General features: G+C 40.7%; 1 protein-coding gene across 6 annotated transcripts in view; it reads left to right on the top strand.

Annotated features, from left to right (window-relative positions):
- dennd5b (DENN/MADD domain containing 5B) overlaps positions 1 to 23,194 on the top strand; it is a 93,284-nt gene that overhangs the window by 26,299 nt on the left and 43,791 nt on the right. For 5 of the 6 annotated variants that reach the window (XM_038739022.1, XM_038739019.1, XM_038739020.1 and 2 more), the window contains exons 2-4: positions 6,309 to 6,368; positions 14,442 to 14,551; positions 18,089 to 18,785. In XM_038739022.1, the coding sequence (XP_038594950.1) occupies positions 6,309 to 6,368; positions 14,442 to 14,551; positions 18,089 to 18,785 (867 nt within the window). The remainder of the gene's footprint in view (positions 1 to 6,308; positions 6,369 to 14,441; positions 14,552 to 18,088; positions 18,786 to 23,194) is intronic. The other variant, XM_038739018.1, reaches the window with a different exon arrangement.

Raw genomic sequence — 23,194 nt, 5'->3', positions numbered from 1 at the left:
TTCAGTTTTCTCTCTGTCTGCTCACTCATACGCATAAACTGTGATGTGGATCTGCAGGCCTTGAAGTGAAGCAACAAAGGCTGACTGTGGAGTCCACACACATATCCTGATTCTGATACACAACCAAGAGCAGAGCGTCTGATCACCTAGTCTAGCAGGGCAACAGGCGCCACATACATTATTCATCAGTGTCTGCAGCCAACATATGATTAGTTCCTCTGTGTTTCTTGTATTTGTCTGCATGCAAGTATGTGTATGTGTGTGGGAGAATGTGGAAGAAGTATTACTTGTGTTGTGGGAATAAAATGTCTTTACAGAGTCACATCGTGGGGACTTGCCTTCCTTTTGGGAACAAAATGCACGTCTTGTTTATGGAGTAGATGTTATGGTGAAGACTTGGTTTAAGGTTTGGGTAAATAAATGAAGTCAATGTAATCCTCTCAAGTGACAGAAATGTGTGTGTGTGTGTGTGTATGTGTGTGTGCGCGCGCGCTATAGTTGGGTATTTTCCCCTCAGTAAGGAGCTGAGCTTTAACATGTTTTTTATGAGATGCTGCCTCACACTCTCATTGCGTATGTATTTGTGCATTCACATGCTAGTATGTATGTACTCTGGGGGCCGGCCTCCTGGGGCCTATTGCATGTAATTAGAGGTGCATTATGTGATTTGTGGCACTAATGATGCAGTGTGTTTCATACTATAATACCTCACCCCTGCTTGCACTTTGGGGAAACCCCTCCTGCAAGGCAGGTCTGGCTGAGTGAGTGTCTGTTGATGGAAATGAGCTCATTATTTTGATGTCTGTCACCAGAAATACAGAGGGAGGGCAGTCCCCCACCCCCAAAAGGGCACAGAAAACTCCAGATTCATGAATTTCTACCTAAGAAGGTTTAGCCTCATCTCCCATTAGGAGCTGTTGCTACTGCAGTCTAGCAGTGCACTAACACAGGTAACCGTAATACCGGTAGCAATTGTAATCCGCTGTTGCTAACTAGCTCCGTGAAGTGATTGAGGCTGTAAATTCCAGAACTACATCTATATCTGTAGTTCCTGACTTCTTCTGCATTTGTTTGCTGTTTATGCTAGAGCAGATAAAGACATGGTTGAATCCATTCTTTACACTTTTGTTCTCATTTTTGGTACCTAACATATTAAAGCAGTAAAATGTCCATGTGCCTGTATTAATATATGTTCTGTCATCCACATGTGTTTATGTAAAGCAGGATTTACTGCTGTAGTTGTTGAGTTGGAGCTCATTTGCACGAGGACGGCAGGGAGTACTTGTGGAGCACACAAGGAGAAGAAAAAAACTCTGCCTCTTAGAGGAGATGTAATTCTGTTTATCACCCCTGGTGGATTAGACTCATATGTGTAAAATCATGTTTGTCAGCAGTTATCACCTTGACAATCCAACATCTCTCGGAGCACAGAGAACGTGCACATATAAATGTTAAAAAATATTGAATTGCAGTGTAGAGGATTGTGTAATAGATTAAACATTGAATGTTTGTAAGGTGCACATTAGATTTGTGTCTATTGTATTTGTGGTATATACAGTATATTATGTCAATGTCAATTTATTGTATCAGAGTGCACCTAGTTCATTCTGGATCAATCTACTGATTTCCTCCATGAACAGTCCAAAGCTCAACATTACTAACAAACATTACAGTTATTACAATCATTCAGAGGAAAAGCAGAGGCTGAACCATCAAATTATCAAAATTTATTTTCTGTGAATTGTTTCAGCTGCACTAGTATAAAATGTTGGTGAGATTAATTTAAAACAAAACATATTTTATAAGAACTTCCTCTTTTTGTAATTTAACTCGTAAAGCGATGGACTGGCGACCTGTCCATGGTGTACCCCGCCTTTCGGCCGATGTCAGCTGGGATTGGCTCCACCCCCCACGACCCTGTACGCAGGGTAAGCGGTTGACGATGGATGGATGGATGGAACTTGAAAAACTGTCAAAAAGTTGTAGTGTTGATAATAATGTAGTCACAAAGATCATTTGCATTTTGACAAACTATTTAAAACAAAACAGCCGCTATGTTAACTGGCTGTGAGTGATGACATTGTGCCATATTGAAACGGCTAACATTAGCTTATCACCATACATCTGTGACATGAATGTTAGTAAAAAAAGTAAAACACTCATCCTTAGAGGCGGGGGGCTGGAGCCTATCCAAGCTGACACTGGGCGAGAGGTGGGGTCACCAGTTCATCACGGGGCCGACACATAGAGACAAACAACCACTCTCACTCACATTCACATCTACAGGCAAGTTAAAATCACCAATTAATGTTTGGAGCAAGCAACTTGATTCACTACAGTTTCAATTACCTGATTGCGACGAGGTACTAGTTCAGCTCAGGGTTGCACAGCACATCGAACACAGTACACTCCTTGTTGATTTGTAGACCATGCAGGCGAAGCTGTTTACTCATATTCTTAGTGCATCCTCCTGTGCAAGAAATAAGCATCTCACAGGTGTTGCACTGTGCTGACTGGGGCTTTCTCAAAGTAACATAAAGCCACACTTTTGAGCGCAGCTTACTGTGCTTCATGGCTGCAACAGATCAAGCGCCTGGTTTTACAGTGGCTGCCACGGAAACCATTACTTGCGCGTAGTACATTTGCAACCAGTGATCGAATTCTAAACCAAATTTTACCAATGATTCCGTTGGAAACCGTTCCAAGTTGGAACCTGTTCTCGATGCCCAATCCAATTGATTATTGATTTGACGCTGCACGTGAGATTTAATATACTTTATTTTTGAAATTAGATTTCATCCATTAGCACACAGTAAACTGGATTACAGGACTGAGTTGTAAGAATATCAGAGAACATCAGTGTCTTTTACATGTTAGTATCAATAATGAATCCATCAGTTTAAGTGTGTTGTGCTTTAAGCAGTAGTACATGCAGACCAATCCGTAATCAGCTTACTCATTGATCGCATGCCAATTCTGATGGTTACAATCACTCAGGACTGCTTCATTGGTCTTGTGGGAAATCTTTGCATGAAAGGATCTATGTGAGTGTGTGTGTGTGCGTGTGTGTGTGTGTGTGTGTGTGTGTGTGTGTGTGCGCGTTTGTTCAAGACCTCATTCGGAGCTTTGTTACATGATCCAGAATGCATTTTTACAGTGTGTCTGTAAGTATGAGAATGGACAGATACGAGCGAGCAGTGATGTTAGAAGCAGATAATGCCAGCAGCAGTGTGTGTGGTTTCCTCTCAAACGGCAGCTGAACAGTTTCCCTCACTTCTGACTGAACCAAGTGAAGCCTCATTTCACTGAATGACTACTGAGTCTTTCAGTTTAGTCCCAGGCGCCACAGCCTGATGTCAGCACACGAGAGGAAAGAAGAATGATCAAACTGATTGAGTCTACCCATGTCAACAGGTTAATCAACTCTACGCTTTAAGTGATGTGTCATATGCTACTGGGTCAGGGCCATTTTAACAAACTCATATCCACCTTGCACACTCGGGTACCCAACCTGGTGCAGGACTCTACTGCAGATTCAAACATGGACCATTTTCAAAATGCTGCTCTGTGGTGCATTTAAGAACAATCCAACATTCAAGATGTAGTTGGGATGAAAAACTTAAAGAAAATCAGTCCTAGACGATAAACATGGACACTGTCATGAGGACTCTAGGATTTTCAACTCAAAAATCGCAATTTTGCCGTGTCCAGACTTTCAGAAATTAGGAAAGAAAGGGGATGACAGCAGCGAGCACGCTAATCAAGACTAGAAACAAAATGAGCTTTCAGGGTCTGAAAGAGAGGCATGGACTAATGAAAAACAAAACCCCTATATGGACTGCTTGATGTAATGGTGATTGGGATGTGAAAGCAAACAAAACAAAAAACAGGATTTTGATGATAGCAGAGATGTGATCTGAGCATTATTTCCAAAGCGAAACCACTCATAAATCCATCTACTGACCGCCAAATGTGTTTAGCGATCTGTAGCGATCTGTAAGCCATGTATAGGCTATGTTTATGAAAATCATTTGATAATGTATATTTGTCACCAAGGGTATTTTCCCTCATTAATAGGTCAAAAGCTTTAAAAAAATAAATAAAAAAAGAAGGGCCAGTAGTACTCCGTTTATAAGCCCCAAATTATTACTGTACATGTCCTGTTTTTACATTATTATTCATAGTAGGCTATGTGGTCGATCTGCGGCCTACAATTACTAATCATGATTATAATAAGTTATTTCTTTGTGAGCTCTTTACGATACAGATCAGAACCATTAAAGTGCTGCGTAAACTGAATTTGATTTCCTCACGTGGGTCCTGATGATCACCAAAGCTGTAGATGCAGATGCAAACCATAAATTATGCCCATTTTGGGAAAAGGATATGAAATGCCAAAGGATTGCAATGCCTGTACCTTGGAAATGTAAATGAGCATGTGAAATATAATACTAAGCCAAGATACTAATCTAAACTAGAGCTAAGAAGATGTTTTTGATAGTGGGGGAAACTGGTGCACCCGGAGGAAACCCACACAGACGCGTGTAGAACATGCCATCTCCAAACAGAAAGAGCCGGGACGACTGGGGTTTGAACCCCACTGAGGCCGCACTGCCATATGGTATAAGACTGAATACCCCAACATAGAACAAAGATTAGGAAAAGAGAAATGTATGTGACGGAAAACTGACCTACCAGCTTCAAGAGAAAGAAAATTTTTTTATTACTAATTGGGGAAAATGTAGATATATATATATATATATATATATATATATATATAATGTAGAATGTGCAGAGACTGAGGAGGATATAAAACTAAACATCTTGGACTTGATAATGACAATAATCACCTTTTAACCACGAGTGTTCTATATTTGATGTATTTCCATCTCTCTCTCGTATTTCCTATTTTTCTCTGTGTTAGTTAACATGCACATACTTACATGCAAACTCACTAAGAAATTGAGATAAAAAAATAATATATCAACTGCACAAAATTATATTTGTGTCACTGTAATGATCTTATAACCTAAACGTGTGTGTGTGTGTGTTAGAGACATTTTGTATTGAAACATGGCAGGCATAGTGCTGAACCCTGCTTCAAAAAGAGTGTGTTAACCCTGCAGAGCCTGAAGTAGCTGTCTGACACAGCTTTTGATTTCCTCAGTCATACAGTGGACATGACCGCACATATGGAACACATTCATTTGCAGAAGTTTGCATCTTTAGACACATTGAAATCCTACGAGACTACACATTTATAATAGAAAGCCATACTAGGGACTAAAAGTGATGATGTCCGTGCATCTGCTGGTCCAATTTTGACCATTGTTGTTTTTTCTGTTTCTTGTTAGTCCCCCAACTTAATAAATAAGGAAGCGTGATGCTAAATCACTGGATGACCCCTTTAATCCATGTTCAAGCACTGCTCAAATATTGAAATTTAAGACTTGTTTTTTTTATGGCTGGCCTATTCTATCAAATAAATATTTTAGATGTTTCGTGCATCATTTTAGACGTATTATCGCAAATTCTGCCTGACATTCGGTGTCTTTGAAAACCTTGAGTTCGCCACAAGAATACAAAATAAAGTTCTTTCGTTCTGAACAAAGTGTTTCCACTGACTTTGGGCCAGTGGGGTTAAAGATGTTAAACCAAGATACACAAGCAAGTAAAAATGCCCTCCTCATTCATACAGTTTGTTGCACACCTAATTTTGACATCAGTGGTTTTCTGCTCCCGTAAATGTTTGTTGCTGTGAAAATGCTGCTGCTTGGTTTGACTCTGAAGAGGTTGCTGCTCACTAACACTAAGTCACATGCTCCTATACTTCACTCACAGCTCCATCATTCAAGGCAGACGTTGTCATGCAGCAAACATTTTCACTGAGCCTGGCACCTCCATAATGGCACTTTTTACTTCCTGAAAGACCAAACATTAAAGTAAAAAGAGGAGACAGAAGGGAATGTCACATTTCACAGACAATGATCCACAATTTGTATCTAACATACTTCAAGTGTCTGAATTTTTGTGACATTTGCTTTTGCCTTCTTATGAGGCCATTTGCCCTCTACAAATTACAGAAAAGTAAAAAGTGCTTGTTTGGAATGCTAATACTCTTTTTCAAGCCTGTGTGTTATGTCTTTAATGCCATGCCATGTTGTGTTACTGATAGTGTAAGTGTCATGTTCCTTCTCTACTCATTCTCATGCATTTATTAATTTGCTTTTTGTGTGCATTTGTTTTGACATTGCGCTTTGTCTTTGTTTTTTGCTCCATGTTTTTCTGCATGCGTGGCTCATCCCTAGCTTTGTACCAGTGGCTAGAAGCAGACCGCCAAGGCAGGGATCCTGATACTGCGGCCACAGGTAAAACACCATCAACCGTTCCCTTCCTGCATAACAGAGCGCTACACCTCACACTGTCCCTTACACCTCGTAAGCTATGTGACCTATGTGATGGCAGCCTTGCCACAGTATACATCTACAGGTCCATTGTGACTTCAGGAAAATAAATGGGATTTTCTCGTAATCACCTCAGACACAGAATGGTTTATCACATGTCTTTTACACTTAAATCTTCTAACTATTTCTGTGTTTCTGTGTGTGACCCTTCTCAGTAGGCAGCCCCAACTTCTACAACTCATGCTGTTTAATAATATACTATGTGCTCATAATCACCCCTGCAGTTAACTGAAAGGTTGCATCAAATTAGTTAAATGAAAACTGCTGGGATTTGATCAATCTAAATCCAGTATTGAGTCAGCTTATCAAGTCCTTTCAAATCCCTTATAGAATCCATATTCTATTAGCTTTCAGCTTCTATGACTTCATTTCTATATGAAGTTTTTTTTTTTATAAGTTGAGACCTCTAATCCTTTTGTTGTCTGAAAATGTAGAAACACTAGAGATTTTAGTGGCAGCCTGATTAATGTTCAGAACCCGTAGCTGAAGTCTGAAAATGAGCATGAAATATAAAATGTTCAATATGTGTCTGACAAATCTGACGCAAATAAAAGATAGAATCTGTACTTGTGTTTGCACACTTTACTCTTTATAAGGTACTTGCTCCAAATAAGGTGGTCCTTATTTTACCTTTATTTTACCAGGAAGTCTCAATGAGATAAAATATCTCTTTTACAAGAGAGACCTGGCCAAGGTAGCAGCAACATATTAAAATGCTTCGTACAATCATGACAAAAGTCACAAAAACAAACAACCAAAAAAACAACACAAAAAACACATCTATTCAAACACAATGGCCTCTCAAGAAAAACAATCACATGTCTCCTTTACCACATTCTTTATGATGCTCTTCTAGTTTAAGATCTTTTTATTGCATGCCCAGGGTGCATAGTATGAAAATGCAGTTTTCCCCAGAGCTGTCAAAAACCTGGGTACATTAAAAAGCAACCACTTGGAGGAGCGTAGCTTTTATCTAGCAGAATTGAGACAGAGAAGGGTACAGAGGTAAGCTGGAAGTTTACCTTGCACTTTATATATAAAAATATACCAGTGCTGTTTTCTGCGGGTGGTCAGCGATGTCCAACCCACCAGATCATAAAGAATCAGTTATTATTGACATTACATGAATGAAGATTGTATTGGGAGATTCCTATTACTGAAATTGCCATGCCAATTTTAATATGATCACCAAGATCGTTTCACAAAATAAGACTCCCTACTTGATTAGTCTTTTCCTAAAGACAGACACTTCAGACACCGGCCTCCTAACAGAACGTTAACCAGACAACGGCCAAGAGGTTTTGCCAGTGGGCAAGTCATTTATGGCATAAATGTTCATTCGCTACATCAAATCTGCCACCAGGAACGTTTATTATATAAATAGGGAAAAGCATAATTTAGCACCATCTAGACATGAAAAGCCTTCCACAACTTTAACTTCACTTTATTTATAATGCAACTAGAGCTCCTACAAATAGTGGATTAATAGATAAGTTTGATAATTGATAAATAGTAATTTTCTGAAATGTGAAGATTTTCTGTTTTTCTTCTTTTTATATCACGGTGAACTGATTAGCTTTGGGACACTTTTGAAGCTGATAAGGATATCACTTTGTTTTCTACGTCTGTTCCTGCATGCAGCCTGGAGTTTTGGGAGTTAATAAAAGTAGAGGATGGAGGTCTTAAACAAAACAAGCTTCTTCTCTTCTCCCGTTTTCTTGTCTTCCATTCTTCATCCTTTCCTTGTCACATTCTGTTTGTCATGGTTGAGGGCCTCTGGGTTTCAGTCATTCCTCCTTATGCCTGCTTTGAGAGGACACAAAGCCCTGGGCCCCTTGGGCCACACAGCCAAGTAGTGAAATGATTATGTTTGTTTGTGTGTGTGTGTGTGTGTGTGTGTGTGTGTGTGTGTGTGTAGGAGAGAGAGAGAGAGAGAGAGAGACCTGTGTATGCATGCAAGTCCTCTGAAATGAGTTGACAACAACTTGAGGCCATTGTGCTGCTATTTGTACACGCTTCAACAAAATCAGATGTGCGTGAGCCACACTGATGCACTGAGTGAAGGGCTCCTTCATCACCGTGAACAACACCCCACCCCCTCACCTTCACTCATGTCTGCATGTGATACTTGTGTATTTCTTTTGTTCCTCTCCAGATTAGTTTTCCTGCCTCCTCCACTTTATTTAGTTTTCTGTTCATTTCATGTTAGTTTAATTCCAGCGCCATCATAGCAAAAATTTATTTTGCAGCCTTACTATAATTCTTACTGCAAGTTCTCATTCAGATAATGAAAGAGTCTGCTGGATGAACAAATGAAGGCTGACTGCTAAAACAAGGCACGGTAAACAACATGGAATCACCTGGAATATAATGCCTCATGTTAAATTCGCAATAGTCATTTCTGATTAGTATTTGGCTACTTTTATTTCTTTGACTAACAGAATGTGTTGATAATAATTTAGGAAAAACATTTGCTGGTTTCAGCTTGTGAGGATTGGAAGCTTTCCTTTGTATTACATGATAGTGAACTGAATGTCTTTTGGTCTTGGACAAATAGGTCCTTCCAGATTTCACTTTGGGCTCTGGGAAATGATAATAAGCATTTCTGCTATTTACTGACATTTTATAGATGATAACTATAAACAATTAATTGATTAATCGAGAAAAGAATCGGCATATTCATCAAAAGTAAAAATAAAAAATGTTAGTTGCAGCCAGACATTTAATGTGAAACATCTGTGTAGAAAGTGTTTCAATGGCAGGAGCTTACTCTGAAAAAACTCCAAAGTAGAAAGATAGGAATTATTTAGTCAGTGACAAACATTAGTTCTGTTATTAAAATATCCTAACGGTAGAATCAATACTGTAGAAAGTATGCTGAACTTATCAAGACATCAGGTAAATGAGGAAAGGAAGGAAATTGTCTACAGTCAGTACACCAGCGCTCCCAGTTACAGAGCCCATTCACTTATCTGAAATCAGTGTAGATTTGTCTCCACCTTGTACCATGACTGTTGGAGATCTGGTCATCCAAAGAAAATTGAATGGTGTTTGTGTTAGTGGTGAGGTTTAATAGCCCACAGATTACACTGACTACAGAGCAGATTTGACCCCAGTATCAGCACCCTGTCAGGGATGCTCCTTAAGAAAGCCTTTTTATGATGTTTTACATTTTCCCAGTGGAAATAAATGAAGTTATTGATTCAGAATAGCTTTCAGCTCGTGGATCACTAGTCTATAGTTGACTGTAAAAAACCTCTTGTGTGTGAGTCATGCAGCCATTAGTTTTATCTTTGAAGACCACCTCAGCCAGGACTCAAAGTCACTATGCCCTATGCCATTGTTGTTTTTACAGGTATACAGTCTCTAAGATTTCTGCTCTTACCCCGATACAATGCTGGTGAATGGACTTTTGTTTGTTGCATTCACAGCAATGAAAAATGATTTTAAAAAACCAACAGCATCCTTACTACTGTGGAAAGTCAACAGAATATACCATCAACCAGTAACTTACGACCTAACGACCTTCTACTGAAGAAATAGTCTCTATGAAATCTGCTGACAGGATGTTGTATGTTTTTGTGGTTTGAGTGAACTAACCCTTAAAGACCTGTCTTGAAAGAATTGAAAGTCCGTGTTTCCTGTTAAACACACCAGGGGAGAGATAATACTGCGCCTACTCAGGCAGAGGTGATGAACAGCGGATATCCTTCCTTCTACTGTAGATCTACGATGTCCCGCATGGACTATAACACTAGGAGCAAAAGCATGATGGTCATGTCATGCAAACATAAAAACAACAAAACATATTGATAACACATCTACAATGTCGTGGAAATTATATTCCTGGTGAGAGGTTGCGCAAATAATTGAGTTACAACAAACCGTTGTCTTTGAAGAATTTATTTAACAAAAGAGAATAAATAGAGAATAACTACAACACAAATCAGCTGGACCAGAGGTTCTGTCTCCTAAGACAGTCACGGCATGAACTACGTAATTTAGTACTAATTATAGGGTAAATGGAGGCAGTGGTGAAGAGTCCTTTTTTTGGTGCAAAGCATATGGAACAAGCAAAAATGTGAAATTAGTAAAAAAGCAAGAAGGCAATTCAGCATACAATATGGGACATAAAGTTTCAAAAGGAATAAAAAAAGGAATAAGAAATAATTAATTACTAAACAGTATACTTGAGGTTATTTTCTGTTGTCCCTATAATTAGTACCAAAGTACATTGCTCCTTTCAGGAAAATTTCAAGCTTGTAAAATCAACCGAAGAAATGACTTAGAAGAAAAACTTCCCACAGATCTGATATAAATGTTTATGAAAAATACTGAAACTTTCATTTCTTAACCTTTTGTTGCTCTTCCCTTTCCTGTTCCTGCTGCCTTGATACTTACGTTTCCCTTAACATTTGTGCTTTTGTGCTCCTCCCTGGCCTCCTCTGTATGCATTCTTCCTGTCACCATACAGCAGAGGGAAACACAATTTGAATTTTCTAAACATTTTCTCCCTGAGTGTTTCCATTTTACATATAAAGCATTTTGCTGATGCTGCGTTTAGAAAGATTAGGAATAAGCCCAACAGCCCAATTTCTCACAGAGCAATAGTGTGACTGTTGTTCAGTGGTGCATGTACAGAAAGCAGCTGCCTGCTGTGTTGGAGTCAGTTTGCTGGATGAAATGGATGTAGTGAGAAAGTAGAGAACCAGCTGTGGACGGCTGTTGTGTCCCGAGCAGCTGCTGGCCATGTGACTCCCAGCATGGCTGTCCTGCATACACAGTTTGTCTCTGATATGCAGCTGAGACAACTGTCTGTCTCTCACTCAATCACTCACTCACTCATTCTCTCACTCACACACACACACACACACACACACACACACACACACACACACACACATGAGGCGCTCACCTAGGGCAGCATCAGCCGATCATAGTGTCAGGTTCAGGTTCCCAGATGATGAATCCTAATGACTTTTGTGATCCTCTCTCTTTTCCTCTAGCGCCACCATGAGGTTGACATTCTCGGTTTCAGTGGAACACATTTAACAATGCAGTGGCATGAATTTTGGTAGACATGCAGGTCCTCCTTTGAATGAACAAAAGTGTTGCATTTATAATTTTGTTCAGTGTAAATAATGAATATTTGTCGGATACTTTGGCAAATTAGCATTGTCATTGTGAGCATGTTGGCATGCTAATGTTAGCATGTAGCTCAAAGCGTCAACGTGTCCAGATACAGCCTCACATTGCTGCTAGCAGTGCTGGACACTCAGCCTTGTTAAAAAATGATAGGCCAACTGGGCCAGTCAAAATAGTTGGTGTTGATGTGGAGCTTTGGGAGCAAAAATTTGCTTCAGTCATAACAGTTTCATTTTATCCCATGTAGTGTGTCATAGTGGAATCTGGGACACCTCATAATTTCTCAACAAAAGGACTAGCAAGACAGATTTTTTTTTCTCTTGCCTTGTCTGACATGCTCTGTGACACCATTGTTGTTTACAACGTGGAAATGGACACGGACAATCATGAGGTTCTTTTCATACTACATGTTTGTCTGTATGTGCGGATATGGCCTCATGGTCCATTGCAGCTATTATACAGAGAATAATTTGACCTTCACTGATCCCCTGAAGTATGTGTGTGTGTGTGTGTGTGAGATGTGTGTTGAGATGGGGGAAACGTAGAGCAGCCCAGCTGCTGACACAGAGGAATCTCATGCATGCAGTCAGCGTGGCTGTCAGTGAAAAGCCCCATCCAGAGTGTCATATATTGGACATGAGGTCATTCTCCCAGTGCTGCTTTTTCAGTCCCTGTACAAACCACTGTGCCAGTGTTCCTGACTCTACACAGCTTCATGCTTTGATGCTTCCCTGATTTAACCTGATTTCCCACCTGTGATAGAAACTGTTAACCCGGAATAGTTTGCCAACAACCGGCACCCAGCACAGCACAAACTCCAACATAAACTCCACATTAGAATACAAAACAACATTAAAGGTTTATGTGAAGCCTGTCAGGCCAAAGAGAATCAGATGATGTCAGTGACAACGGTGAACGTAAGAAAGGTGCAATTTTCCGGTGCAAGTTAGGTCCAGTGTTAGGCAAGTTACTCAGAAATTGTAATAAGTTACTAGTGACTTATTACTCCTTAAAAAAGTTACAGTATTACTTTACATATTACTGGGTGATAAAAGTAAGTAGTTACATTACTATTTTATTTTCTCTACCCCTCCACAAACAAAGAAGCCTCTCCCAACTTTTTAACTAAAATCCTAATCATAACAGCAGCAAGGCATTTGCTTTTTACAAAACATAACGTTTCTTAGCACCACCAGCTGAAATAAAAAATTAAGCAAGTAAATCCCGACTTTTGAACTACTGTTTTCGGTACATGTATTTATAAGAGCAGTATTCGGTGTTTTTACAAAATATTAAACCTTCCTTAACGACACTCTCTCCCCATGAGACCATGCATCACTGGCAGTAACAGCCGCAGTTTCTTTCTGAGGTTCACGTTGTAGTGCTACTTTAGCAGATGCTTCAATAAATTAAATGTAGAATTGTTCGCACATCGTTTATAACGGACGACAATGTTCTTTGCATCTTAGACTGTGACACAATAATGGAGGTACTTCCAGCTGTGGAAGGAACGCCTCTCTCCCTCATTCTCCATTCTTCCATTAGCTTTTTGGCTAAATAGTAATCCGTTACACACTAGTTACTGGGAAAAATTAATATTACAGTAACCTGTTACTGTTAACTTATGTTACCACATAATAATGCAAAATAACGGTGCAGGACAACATCACAGTATGAGAACCGTCCACTACATTAATGTTACTTACGATTACTCTAACTGTTAAAGTAAGCAACAATCTCATTAAAAATATTCAGCTCACTAACTGTTTTGTTATCATCCAGTACATTTAACTGTGCTCACAGTACTTAGCCTCCAGTGAAAGATAATAACATATAAAAGCAGAAGGCGAGGTAACGCTGATGTAGCACGTCGGCTAAATGCAGTAAATGTAACGTTATCATGTAACGAGCATGGATTAGTTCAACCTCAAGCTGATAAAAATATTACTGTAACATTGGAATGGGGGTTTACCAGCATGTTGTGTGAAGTTGTCTCCCTGTCTGTAGTCGCTGTCACACTGCCTTTTTTCTAGGAGGATTGTGCCAATATTTGAAGTAACAAAGTCTGAACATGTCTGGAGAAAAGCCGCAGCCAGCATGCCAGTGTTTCTGCATTGATTATGGGATCTCTGTATGTTTCAGACTATGCTCGCTTAAGAGTTCAAGCGAGCACACGTACGAGCACACACCAGGTTGCAATCTTTCAAAAATTACATATAACCCCTTTTAATATTTGTTTTTACTTTTAAACAAGTAAAAAATATGCCTATAAACTTTATTTCCCAATGTATTTAATTTTGAAATATGTCCACATCAACGGCATCAAAAGTGATTAAATGGATCTCAATATAGGTCCAAAAAACAATATGTTTTTTAAACATTTACTAAAACGGATATATTTTCAAGAAATATATCATTAAAATCTGGATAAAAGTATTTCTAACATCCTATTTAGTTGAAAAAAATTTTTCCGAGAATAAAAGGATGTTACAGTTGTTGCTGAGGTATTTGGTGCATTGACACTTCCCTCCCCTGTTTTGAATTTATGATGCAGTATATCAAAATGACAGATGTAAAAGATAATAATCAAATGGAATTGAAGACAACACTTTGGGGGTACGTACGTGGTGGTTGGAACATGGTACTATAACTTAAATTGTTCAAAATGGCTTCCAAATATCTGTCCATTGTTGTGGATGTCATGCATGAAAGGGTTAAAGCTTCACATAAAAATATAATGGAGTTTATACTGGAGATGTTAGACTTGGCATGACCAACTGGTAGTCATGATTCTGACCTTTTGTGTTCCCTATGTTTTCTTTGTCTGACTAGGTGAAAACTTTGAGCAAAGCCCCCTGAAGAGGACGTTCAAGTCCAAAGTCCTAGCACGCTACCCTGAGAACGTGGAGTGGAACCCCTTCGACCAGGATGCTGTCAACATGGTATGTGAATTGTACCATTATATTGGGGAAAATGAGTAGAAGAGTGAGGATTAACAGAACTGTGAGTCCAGTAATACCCCCAGCAGGCAGGAAGAGACCAGTGGGATCATTCACAGAGGAAACGGCCTGTGGATTATTTAAACTAGCAGTTTAGGGCTTGGCTTCCTTCTAAGGATGAAACCACACATTTTGAGGATATAGGGCAGGCCCTGCATTAAGACACACGGTGCATTCTCAAGGGATCCTGGGTAACCGAGTGATATATAAAACCCCTCCCATCTCTGTGGAATTACCAAGACAGCTTTGCATGGAGGGCTGCAATAACACCTTCCTATTTTGTTGTCTGAATTTAGAGGTTTAATGTCGAGAAGTTGGATGAAAAGTTGATTAAAAGGCAGGTGTTTGGAAAAGTGGCACCTCTTCTTGTCAGAGTCATCAGATCTCACAGACATCGTTCACATACTGCAGGACTCTCAACACAAGAAGAAATATTAAGCTATAGATAACAGTGTTGTGTTACACCCCGAGAGGTAATATATTGTTCAGTAAGTATGTAGTGGGCTGTGGATTATGTGACCTCAAAAAGAGAGACATTGCTGGAATTGAGCTCCCTGTTTCTCGTTTCTGCTCGAGGTTTCAACCTGAATAGAAGGGAGTTTTCCTTGCTGCTGTGGCCCGTGTTTGCTCATGGTGGGAATTGTTGGGTCTCTGTAAATAATATTATAAAGAGTGTGATCCCCTGAAATCCTTCTATTTCACTAAAAAAAAGACACTGAGAGGTTTTCAGAAAGGTGAGTGTGTGTGTGTCTGTGTGTGTGTGTGTGTGTGTGTGTGTGTGTCTGTGTCTGTGTGTGTGTGTGTTGTGATGGAAGGTCACCTATTGTTCCACCTGCCCTGGCGTCAGCACTGCTGAATAATTCAGCCCCGGTTATCGCCTTACGTCGGCATGGAAACAGGCCATTATGTAGCAGTGTGGCGTCTGAAACCCAACACCCGGATGATTGCGAGCTGTCGAGGGTGACAGCTGAGAGAGATTCTGTAGAAGCAGCATCATTTCTCTCTCTCTTTCTGTGACTTCCACCGCCCCTCTTTTTGCTCTGCATCAGCCTCTCCTCTCTGGAAGATTTTCATCCCTGCTCTTCCTCCTCCTCCTGCTGGGAGGCAAGTGATGGGGGAGTGTAATCACACTTCCTGCGGCCGCCATCAAAATCAACAACAAACAGGGAAAAGGCTGAATGAGGGACTTAGAGCATGTTTCTCACTGAGAGCTGAGAGGTGAAACTCATGAAATAAAGAATGCGGTCGTGGTGATGACTAATGTCAGACACAGGCTGAGTGTGGAGGAGAGATGATCTGTCAGAACTGATCAGTGGGACACATGACTCATGCATAGTCAAATTAGGTCACCAAGCCTGTGTGTGTGTGTCTCTGTAAAGACAAAATGTAAATGCATGAAAGTGGAAGTTAGTTCATGTATGCAGACTCTAAAGCTCATACATATGTGTATGTGTGTTTGCAGAGCAGTGAGCACTAACTTGAAATTTGCGCTTTTCCATTACCAGTACCAGCTCAACTCGCCTTGACTCTACTCGACTCGGTTTGGCCCTGCTCCGTTTTCCATTGGAGATAGGACCCAGAGATAGTAACCCTTAATGTAGCTGGTCGTCATAGCGACGTCAAACACAACTAACATAATGTTCAATGCGACACACACACCAGCGATCCACACAGCTTTCTCTTTTTTAAGTTAAAACGTTTCAATATTCCTCAGAATGTAAAGACAGATAAGCGGTATGAAAACCTTCCAGCTGTGTTTTCCTCTGCCGTTGTTGCTGCAGCGGTCTGTGTGACGGCGGGAGCAGAGGGCTCTGTGAGCGGGCGGCTGGCCGGCCTCACACGCTCCTCCCGCGGGTCACAGCAGGCTTCCCCCGCAGCCACTCGCTGAGCTCCTCAACTGTAATTGAGTATTGAAAATATTCAAGCACATTTTTGTTCCACCATCACTTCTCTAAAACTGTCAATATTGGAAATCTACAGAGCTGATTTCTCACCTCAAAACTTCTCAGAAGTGGATTTAGTGATGAAATTCCATATGAAAACTGTAAAATATAAAACTTCCTGTTGCTGGCCTCTGTCTGGTGCAATGATGATGCAGTGAATAGTGAATATTCTCTCTGACCAATCAGCAGTCTGTCGTGTTTTCACGTCACATTTTAGTATCCCTCAGCTCGCTGGAAGCAGGTACAGGTACAACATTTCCACAATGGAAAACTGACTGACTCTGAATGTGAAAGCATCACTCACCAGCATTTTGTACAGACTTTCATGTTCCCAGAGGATGAATCCCCCTGACTTGGTGATCCTCTGACTTTTCCTGTAGCGCCACCGGGAGGCTGATTATTATTATTATTATTATTATTATTATTATTATTATTATGACATAAATTTTTGGAAGGATTGCAGTGAATTTGGGTACAGACATTGGTGCTTCCCACAGGACGATCCTCTTTTCATCTATTTTTCAAAGTGTATATCCAACACTAATGCAAAACTGTGCCTCAGTTGTGTTTAGTGCATAGTGCGTTTAGCAATGCAAATGCTTACACTCTGTGTTAACATTTAGTTCAAAGCACCACTGTTTGTCTTTACAAATACCAAAACTGCAGCTTCCATCGCTGTTATCCATCCATTTTCTGCTGCTCATTGGGATCCAGGTCCCAGTGTGAGCGGGGGACCCAGATACTTGGGCAGCAACTCAGTCACAAGCCATTATGAGTCCAACACCCAGTGAGAGCCCATTTGACTTCTTGACTTCCAAGAATACAAACTAATCCTTTGCTCTGTACGCTATAAGATGAAGAATCTTATCTGATATAATGTAGTCAAAAGCGCCAGAACAGCTATTAAATGAAATGGGATTGTTGCAACTGCTGTTTTCATGTCAAGAATGAAGGATGAAGCATTCTTTATCTGTTTGGTTATTGGAAAATCCATCTCAATCATCATGAAAATACATGTGTCCCATACTAGTATCCTGCTGTCTGTGAAATGCCCTCAAGTCCATTCAGTACTTTTAGGTGGAGCATGTGGTCTGTTGCTTCACTCTTAAATCAATATATTTCTTGCATTATATTACATTATTTTAGAATTATTTTCCTCTAATACATGTTGGCATACAAAATAAGCCAGTTAAGATGTATTAGAGAAGGTTTATCTCTTTGGAATTTCTCTCAGTTTTGAAACACTAAATATCTTTAAAATTACAATTTTGTAGTACACTGTGTGGAATTTGAAGATTTCCAACTTGGCGTCACCAGTGATAGTATCAGAACAGACAGTGTGGTAGATAGTCGTACATGCCGCTACCCGCCCTACAGATCTGACCTGTTGACACTGAAGAAAAGCTAACGTATAAAACGTATGCCCTCTCAATCATTTTAAAGACAAAATCAGCATTTGGTAGTGGTTTGAACAAGAATTGACAGTAGTCTGCTCCAATGTGGTGATTGACTCCTGTTCCCTCCCTTTTCCCTGCAGCTATGTATGCCTAAAGGGCTCTCGTTCAGGACGCAGGCTGACCAGCGTGATCCACAGTTCCACTCCTTCATCATCACAAAGGAGGACGGCTCTCGGACCTACGGCTTCGTCCACACCTTCTACGAGGAGGTGACCAGCCCACAGATCTGCTCTGCCATGCAGACCCTCTACCAGATGCACAATGCCTCCACCAACCCCCCTTCTTCCTCCTCCTCCTCTGCCTCCTCCTCTTCCTCCTCCAGCATGGACTCTCTGGCCAGCAGTTTAGACGAGACCGACTCCCCGACATCCTCATCCTCCTCATCTTCGTCTCGCAGGGCAGGTGTATACGACTCTTCGCGGGACACCCTCTATGTGTCCAAGGCCTTATGTCTGATCACACCCATGCCCTTCATGCTTGCCTGCCGTCGCTTCTTGTCGCAGCTGCACAGGGCTGTTACTGCAGCCACCGCCCCCCCGCTGCCACTGGAGAGCTACATTCACAACATCCTGTACGAGGTACCGCTGCCTGCTCCGGGACGCTCGCTCAAGTTCCATGGTGTGTACGAGCCCATTGTGTGCCAGAGGCCTGGGCTGGGGGAGCTGCCGCTGGCTGACTTCCCCCTCGCAGAGGCCTTCAGTCTACTGGGCGTGGAGAACCTGGTCCAGGTGTTCACCTGCACCCTGCTGGAGATGCAGATCCTTCTATACTCACAAGGTAAGGATGCATATAAAGTCAGCATCATAGCCTGTCATACGCATATCTAGAACATGATAAAACAAAATGTGACAAAAAATGAAAAAATTTATCATGTAGCCAGTTTGGATCCATTTCTTGTTCACTCGGACTTATTGCAAAGTCATGCGGACTGACACCATACTCACTGTACAGTTTTGGTGGTGTGCACGGGGGAATCAAATTCCATAAAGTGACAGCAAATCACACTACACTTTACTGAACCTTATTTGTCCAATTATCAAAGACCCATTGATTTTGAAAATTAATAGTCCAAATACTGCAGCGGGACTTCATGTAATAAATGACGGACAGGCAACAAAACAGCGTAAAAAGAGGCACCCTGCAGTGAGCATATGAAGGGAATGGCTAGATATAAAGCTAACTGAGATTTCCCTCCTTCTAGGTTTCCCTTCATCTATTATTCACCGCTGCAGTGAGATACTGTGTGCTGCTGGTTGTGTTGGTGCACATTACCCTTACATACAGAGCAGATACTTTGAACTACTGTGGACGGAGGTCACATTCGTCCTCTGTCCTACTCTTTCTCAGTTTCACTCTGTGACTCCTTCAGTCTGCAGCGCACTCTGAAACTTTCTCTGCAGCTTGTTTGTTTTATCTTCTGTGCTGCATGAGTCAAGACAATAGAAAAGGTTAGCACACACACCAAATCCACAACCCCAAAGTAAAACCTTGTATCTATAGTATTCTGCAGCATGTGCATAGGAGGACCCTTCCGTGTTAGTTGGGCAACATCACATAATCATTGTTTTTACGTTTGAAAATGTATGCATGGATTACATTCTAATCACAGTAAAAAGGTACTGCTTGTCAAAACTGAACAGAGGAATAAAATAAAGGATTGCAGCAGGCTGATTAACAAACTTTACCATGTTTGTCCCTTTGCTGTGAAGAGTTTTACTCATTTTGGAGGACAGTTATGCTCTGAGCTTCACCCTGCAGGTTGTAGTAGTCTATCACGTTACCCTTGTGGATCTTTTACTCAAATTGGACAACAGATACTAACTAGATCACAGTATCTGTAGTAACACACCCAAACTACGGTTTATAAGCGTGTCTATTTCTCTTTCAATCTACAGAATTGTGAAATGTTCTCTGTCGACCCCTCTGATAGAGCACTGGGGTTGTGTCACTTCAGTGTGAGATGGTATTTCGCTGGAGCCACAGCATGTAATGAGACCGAAGGGGCTGAGGATTAGATGCTGTAATCTGATTGGTTGACTGTATTGCTCTGTGCTGTACTGCAGCAGCACAGAGGGAGTGATTTTAGCCGTCAGTAGGCCACAGGGTGAGATTAGAAGACAGTTTCAGGACAGATTGTGTGTTTGACTTGTGGGATATACTGTGCTACTGGGGCACTGCTGTTAATAACTGCACTGAAACTTTTTCTAAAATTTATGTTCTGGAGTAAATCTTCTGGCAACCATGCATTGGTGTTTTACATTTTTTCAGCCGCAGAAAAAGTAAAGATTGCAAGTAAGAGTAGTTCAGTATTTTGGGAAATGTGCTAAATACCAAAGGGGGTTAAGACATGATTCTTATTTGCTTCATTTGCAAATGAGACAAAACATATGTATGCCAATCTGGAGTCTGCCTGTTAAGTAGAAATTGAAAAATACACCCACCAACACCTCGAAAGGTCACTAACAAACACATTGTATAATGTTTTTGTAATCTGTACACAATCTGTAATGTAAAATGATGATTTGTTACAGGCTGGATGCAGTCTTGTTGTCACAGTGAGGGTGCCATATTTCCATCGTACATGCACAGAGGCAACTTTCAAAACCTTTGCTTCTGTCGACCTGCTATAGCTGGAGATGCTGAAAAGAAGTTTTAGGCTGATAGATAAACTGTTGTTAATCGAGAACTATCAGGGTCAAAGGCAATCACTCTTGGAGAGAACCAATTAAAACTATACCTGATTCGGGGACAAAATGTCCTTGTTTTGTTCAGGTATTCAGTCAGAGATCTGACTGTGTGCCACTTCTGTCAACAAGCTCTAATTTCTTGGTAATGAGGGGTAGAACCCTGCACCAGTGTAATTTAGCTGCTGGCAGGTGATACAAGGGTTCAGTAAATAAAAGCTGGAGAATGTTCCCTGTTAATGAGACGCTGCTCCATGTTCCTGTACGAACAGAAGTGTAAACATCAACACACCCCCGAAGCACCAAGCTTCCAGTCCGGGCAGAATCAGCCAATATATCAGTTAGTTAGCAGCTAAAGTAACTCCTAACAAAGAGTAAAGTTATCTGTCCATCAGGAAATTGATTTTTTTTGGCTTGTTTATTTGATTTGTCATGGAATGAGATTTTTCTGTAAGCCTCTTTTATTTTGATCTCTTTCTAATCTTCCCTCCATACAGTAATGTTCTGACTCTTTATTATACCACATTATCATGGTGCAGCTGAACTAAAGTCTACCATCTCTGCATTTGAATAATGCCAAATGTCAGCTGTTCACCACAGACAGCTTTCTTCTTCCCTTGTGAGACTGAGCTGCGTGGTTATCAGTCCCTGATGCATGTTACAGTTTCACAATGACTCGACATGTCCCATCCTGTTTTTCAGCATCCTTGAACCCTTTCATATCAGATTTGTTTATTTTTTTATAATTACATGCTTGTTCTTGTCATACCTCTCAGGGGGTTTCTTTGTCAATGCAGCAAACAAAATGACGCTCAACTCAGTTCAGCAAGAGGAAAAAATTAAATCACTAACTGCTGGATTCCTTCTCAATATTCCCCATAAGGCCTCGCTGTATGAGCTCGGATGTGTTTCTGTGTGAGGGGAAAAAAAGATGGTAAAATTCATGATGTGTGAAAGAATATCGCTTTAGGAGTAGCAGTTTTTGGGACATGTCAGGCTAAACTTATCTAGCTGTGATGTGAGTATGAAGGGGAACAGGTCAGAAAGGATTTGCTGTAACATGAAAAAATTGGAGTGTTTCTGGCAGACTCCCTCACTGTATATCCCACAGAAAGGTGTGTGGGGGAGAAACTTTGAACCTGTTCAGACTTGAAAGAAAGCAAATACAGACTTAAACACACAGTACAGAGAGAGAGAGAGAGAGAGAGAGAGAGATTGTTCTGCGTGGCCTAGCGTCTAAATCTTCTGTCTTGTTTGGGATGGATGTTTTGGAAATTGTGTCAAACAATGAAATGGAAAGCTAACTAGGCACAGAGAAAACAGTTATAGATGGACTTGGATAACATCTTGAAACAACTGCAGTCACAGCTTCTGTGAGGCTGTAATGTTTGTTGGGGTCAAGTAAAAGTAAAAATGGTGGTGTTTGCTAACATAAACTTTACAATGGCACGCTCTGTGAATCTATACTTGAACACAGCAGTGTTCTGAGCTAAATGCTAACTTCAGCATGCTTACAGGATCCATCCAAGCGAGATGCAAGATAAAATTGGCCAAAAGGTTCACCACAACGCCGGCTGTGAAATTTGGAAACATCTGTTTACTGGCTGGATGACGCAATGAGTAGTAGTGAGTTGGCTATTGATGGCTTCACCTTCATTTCATTTCAGGTAAATCAGAATAAATTAATAACAGGGAAAGAGCATGGTGGTGGAGTGTGTATGTATGTCAACAAGAGCTAGTGCAATACAGGGAAAAATCGGGACAAAGTCTGTGAACCTGATATTGAACTACCTGCTCTCTCTCCGCCCCCTTTACTTGCCTTGTGAATTCACACATCTATTTTACATAGTTGTCACATCCATCCATGGGCAGCTTTTTTTTTACTTGCAGTCTGTCATACATTTTCTACCTGCTACAAAAAGTTTATACAGTGGTTAAATCTCGAGTATAAATATGATTACATAAAAGTGAGAGTGTACAGTGAGTGTACGCAGATGGATAAAGATGAAGATTACACCACCAACCCAACATAACAGAGTAAGTCAGTGAAACAAGTTGCTACAAAACATAGTGCACAAAAAGTGAAAGCGTAAATGTAAAAACTGTGAGAAAGTATTATGGAATTCAGGTAGGTCAAAGAGACGCAGTTCCTGTCACAACATGCATGTTTGGTTGTCAAAACATGCATGCTTCGCAATGTCCTCTTAAATATAGTGAGCAGTCATTTCTCTCCAATCATGAACCTAACACACACACACACACACCCCTATCAGTAGTGTTGTTGTCAAGACCGCCCAAACAGAAACCAAGTCAAGACCAAGACCAGAGTTTATTGAGACCGAGACAAGACCAAGACTTTTAGGGGCTGAGACCAAGTCGAGACCAAGATCGAGGGAGGGTGAGACCGAGTCAAGAACCAGACCAGTTCCCCACATTACATGACACACAATAAAATGTGGAATGAGATCATAGGTAAGTCTCAAACTGATCTGAAAGAGCCAC

The sequence above is a fragment of the Micropterus salmoides genome, unplaced genomic scaffold (genome assembly GCF_014851395.1).
Source record: "Micropterus salmoides isolate LMB-PRFRI ecotype aquatic unplaced genomic scaffold, ASM1485139v1 Ms_hic_scaffold_23, whole genome shotgun sequence".
Taxonomy (NCBI): domain Eukaryota; kingdom Metazoa; phylum Chordata; class Actinopteri; order Centrarchiformes; family Centrarchidae; genus Micropterus; species Micropterus salmoides.
Note: the sequence above shows the minus strand (reverse complement) of the source record. Positions and strands in the feature narration are given on the sequence as shown.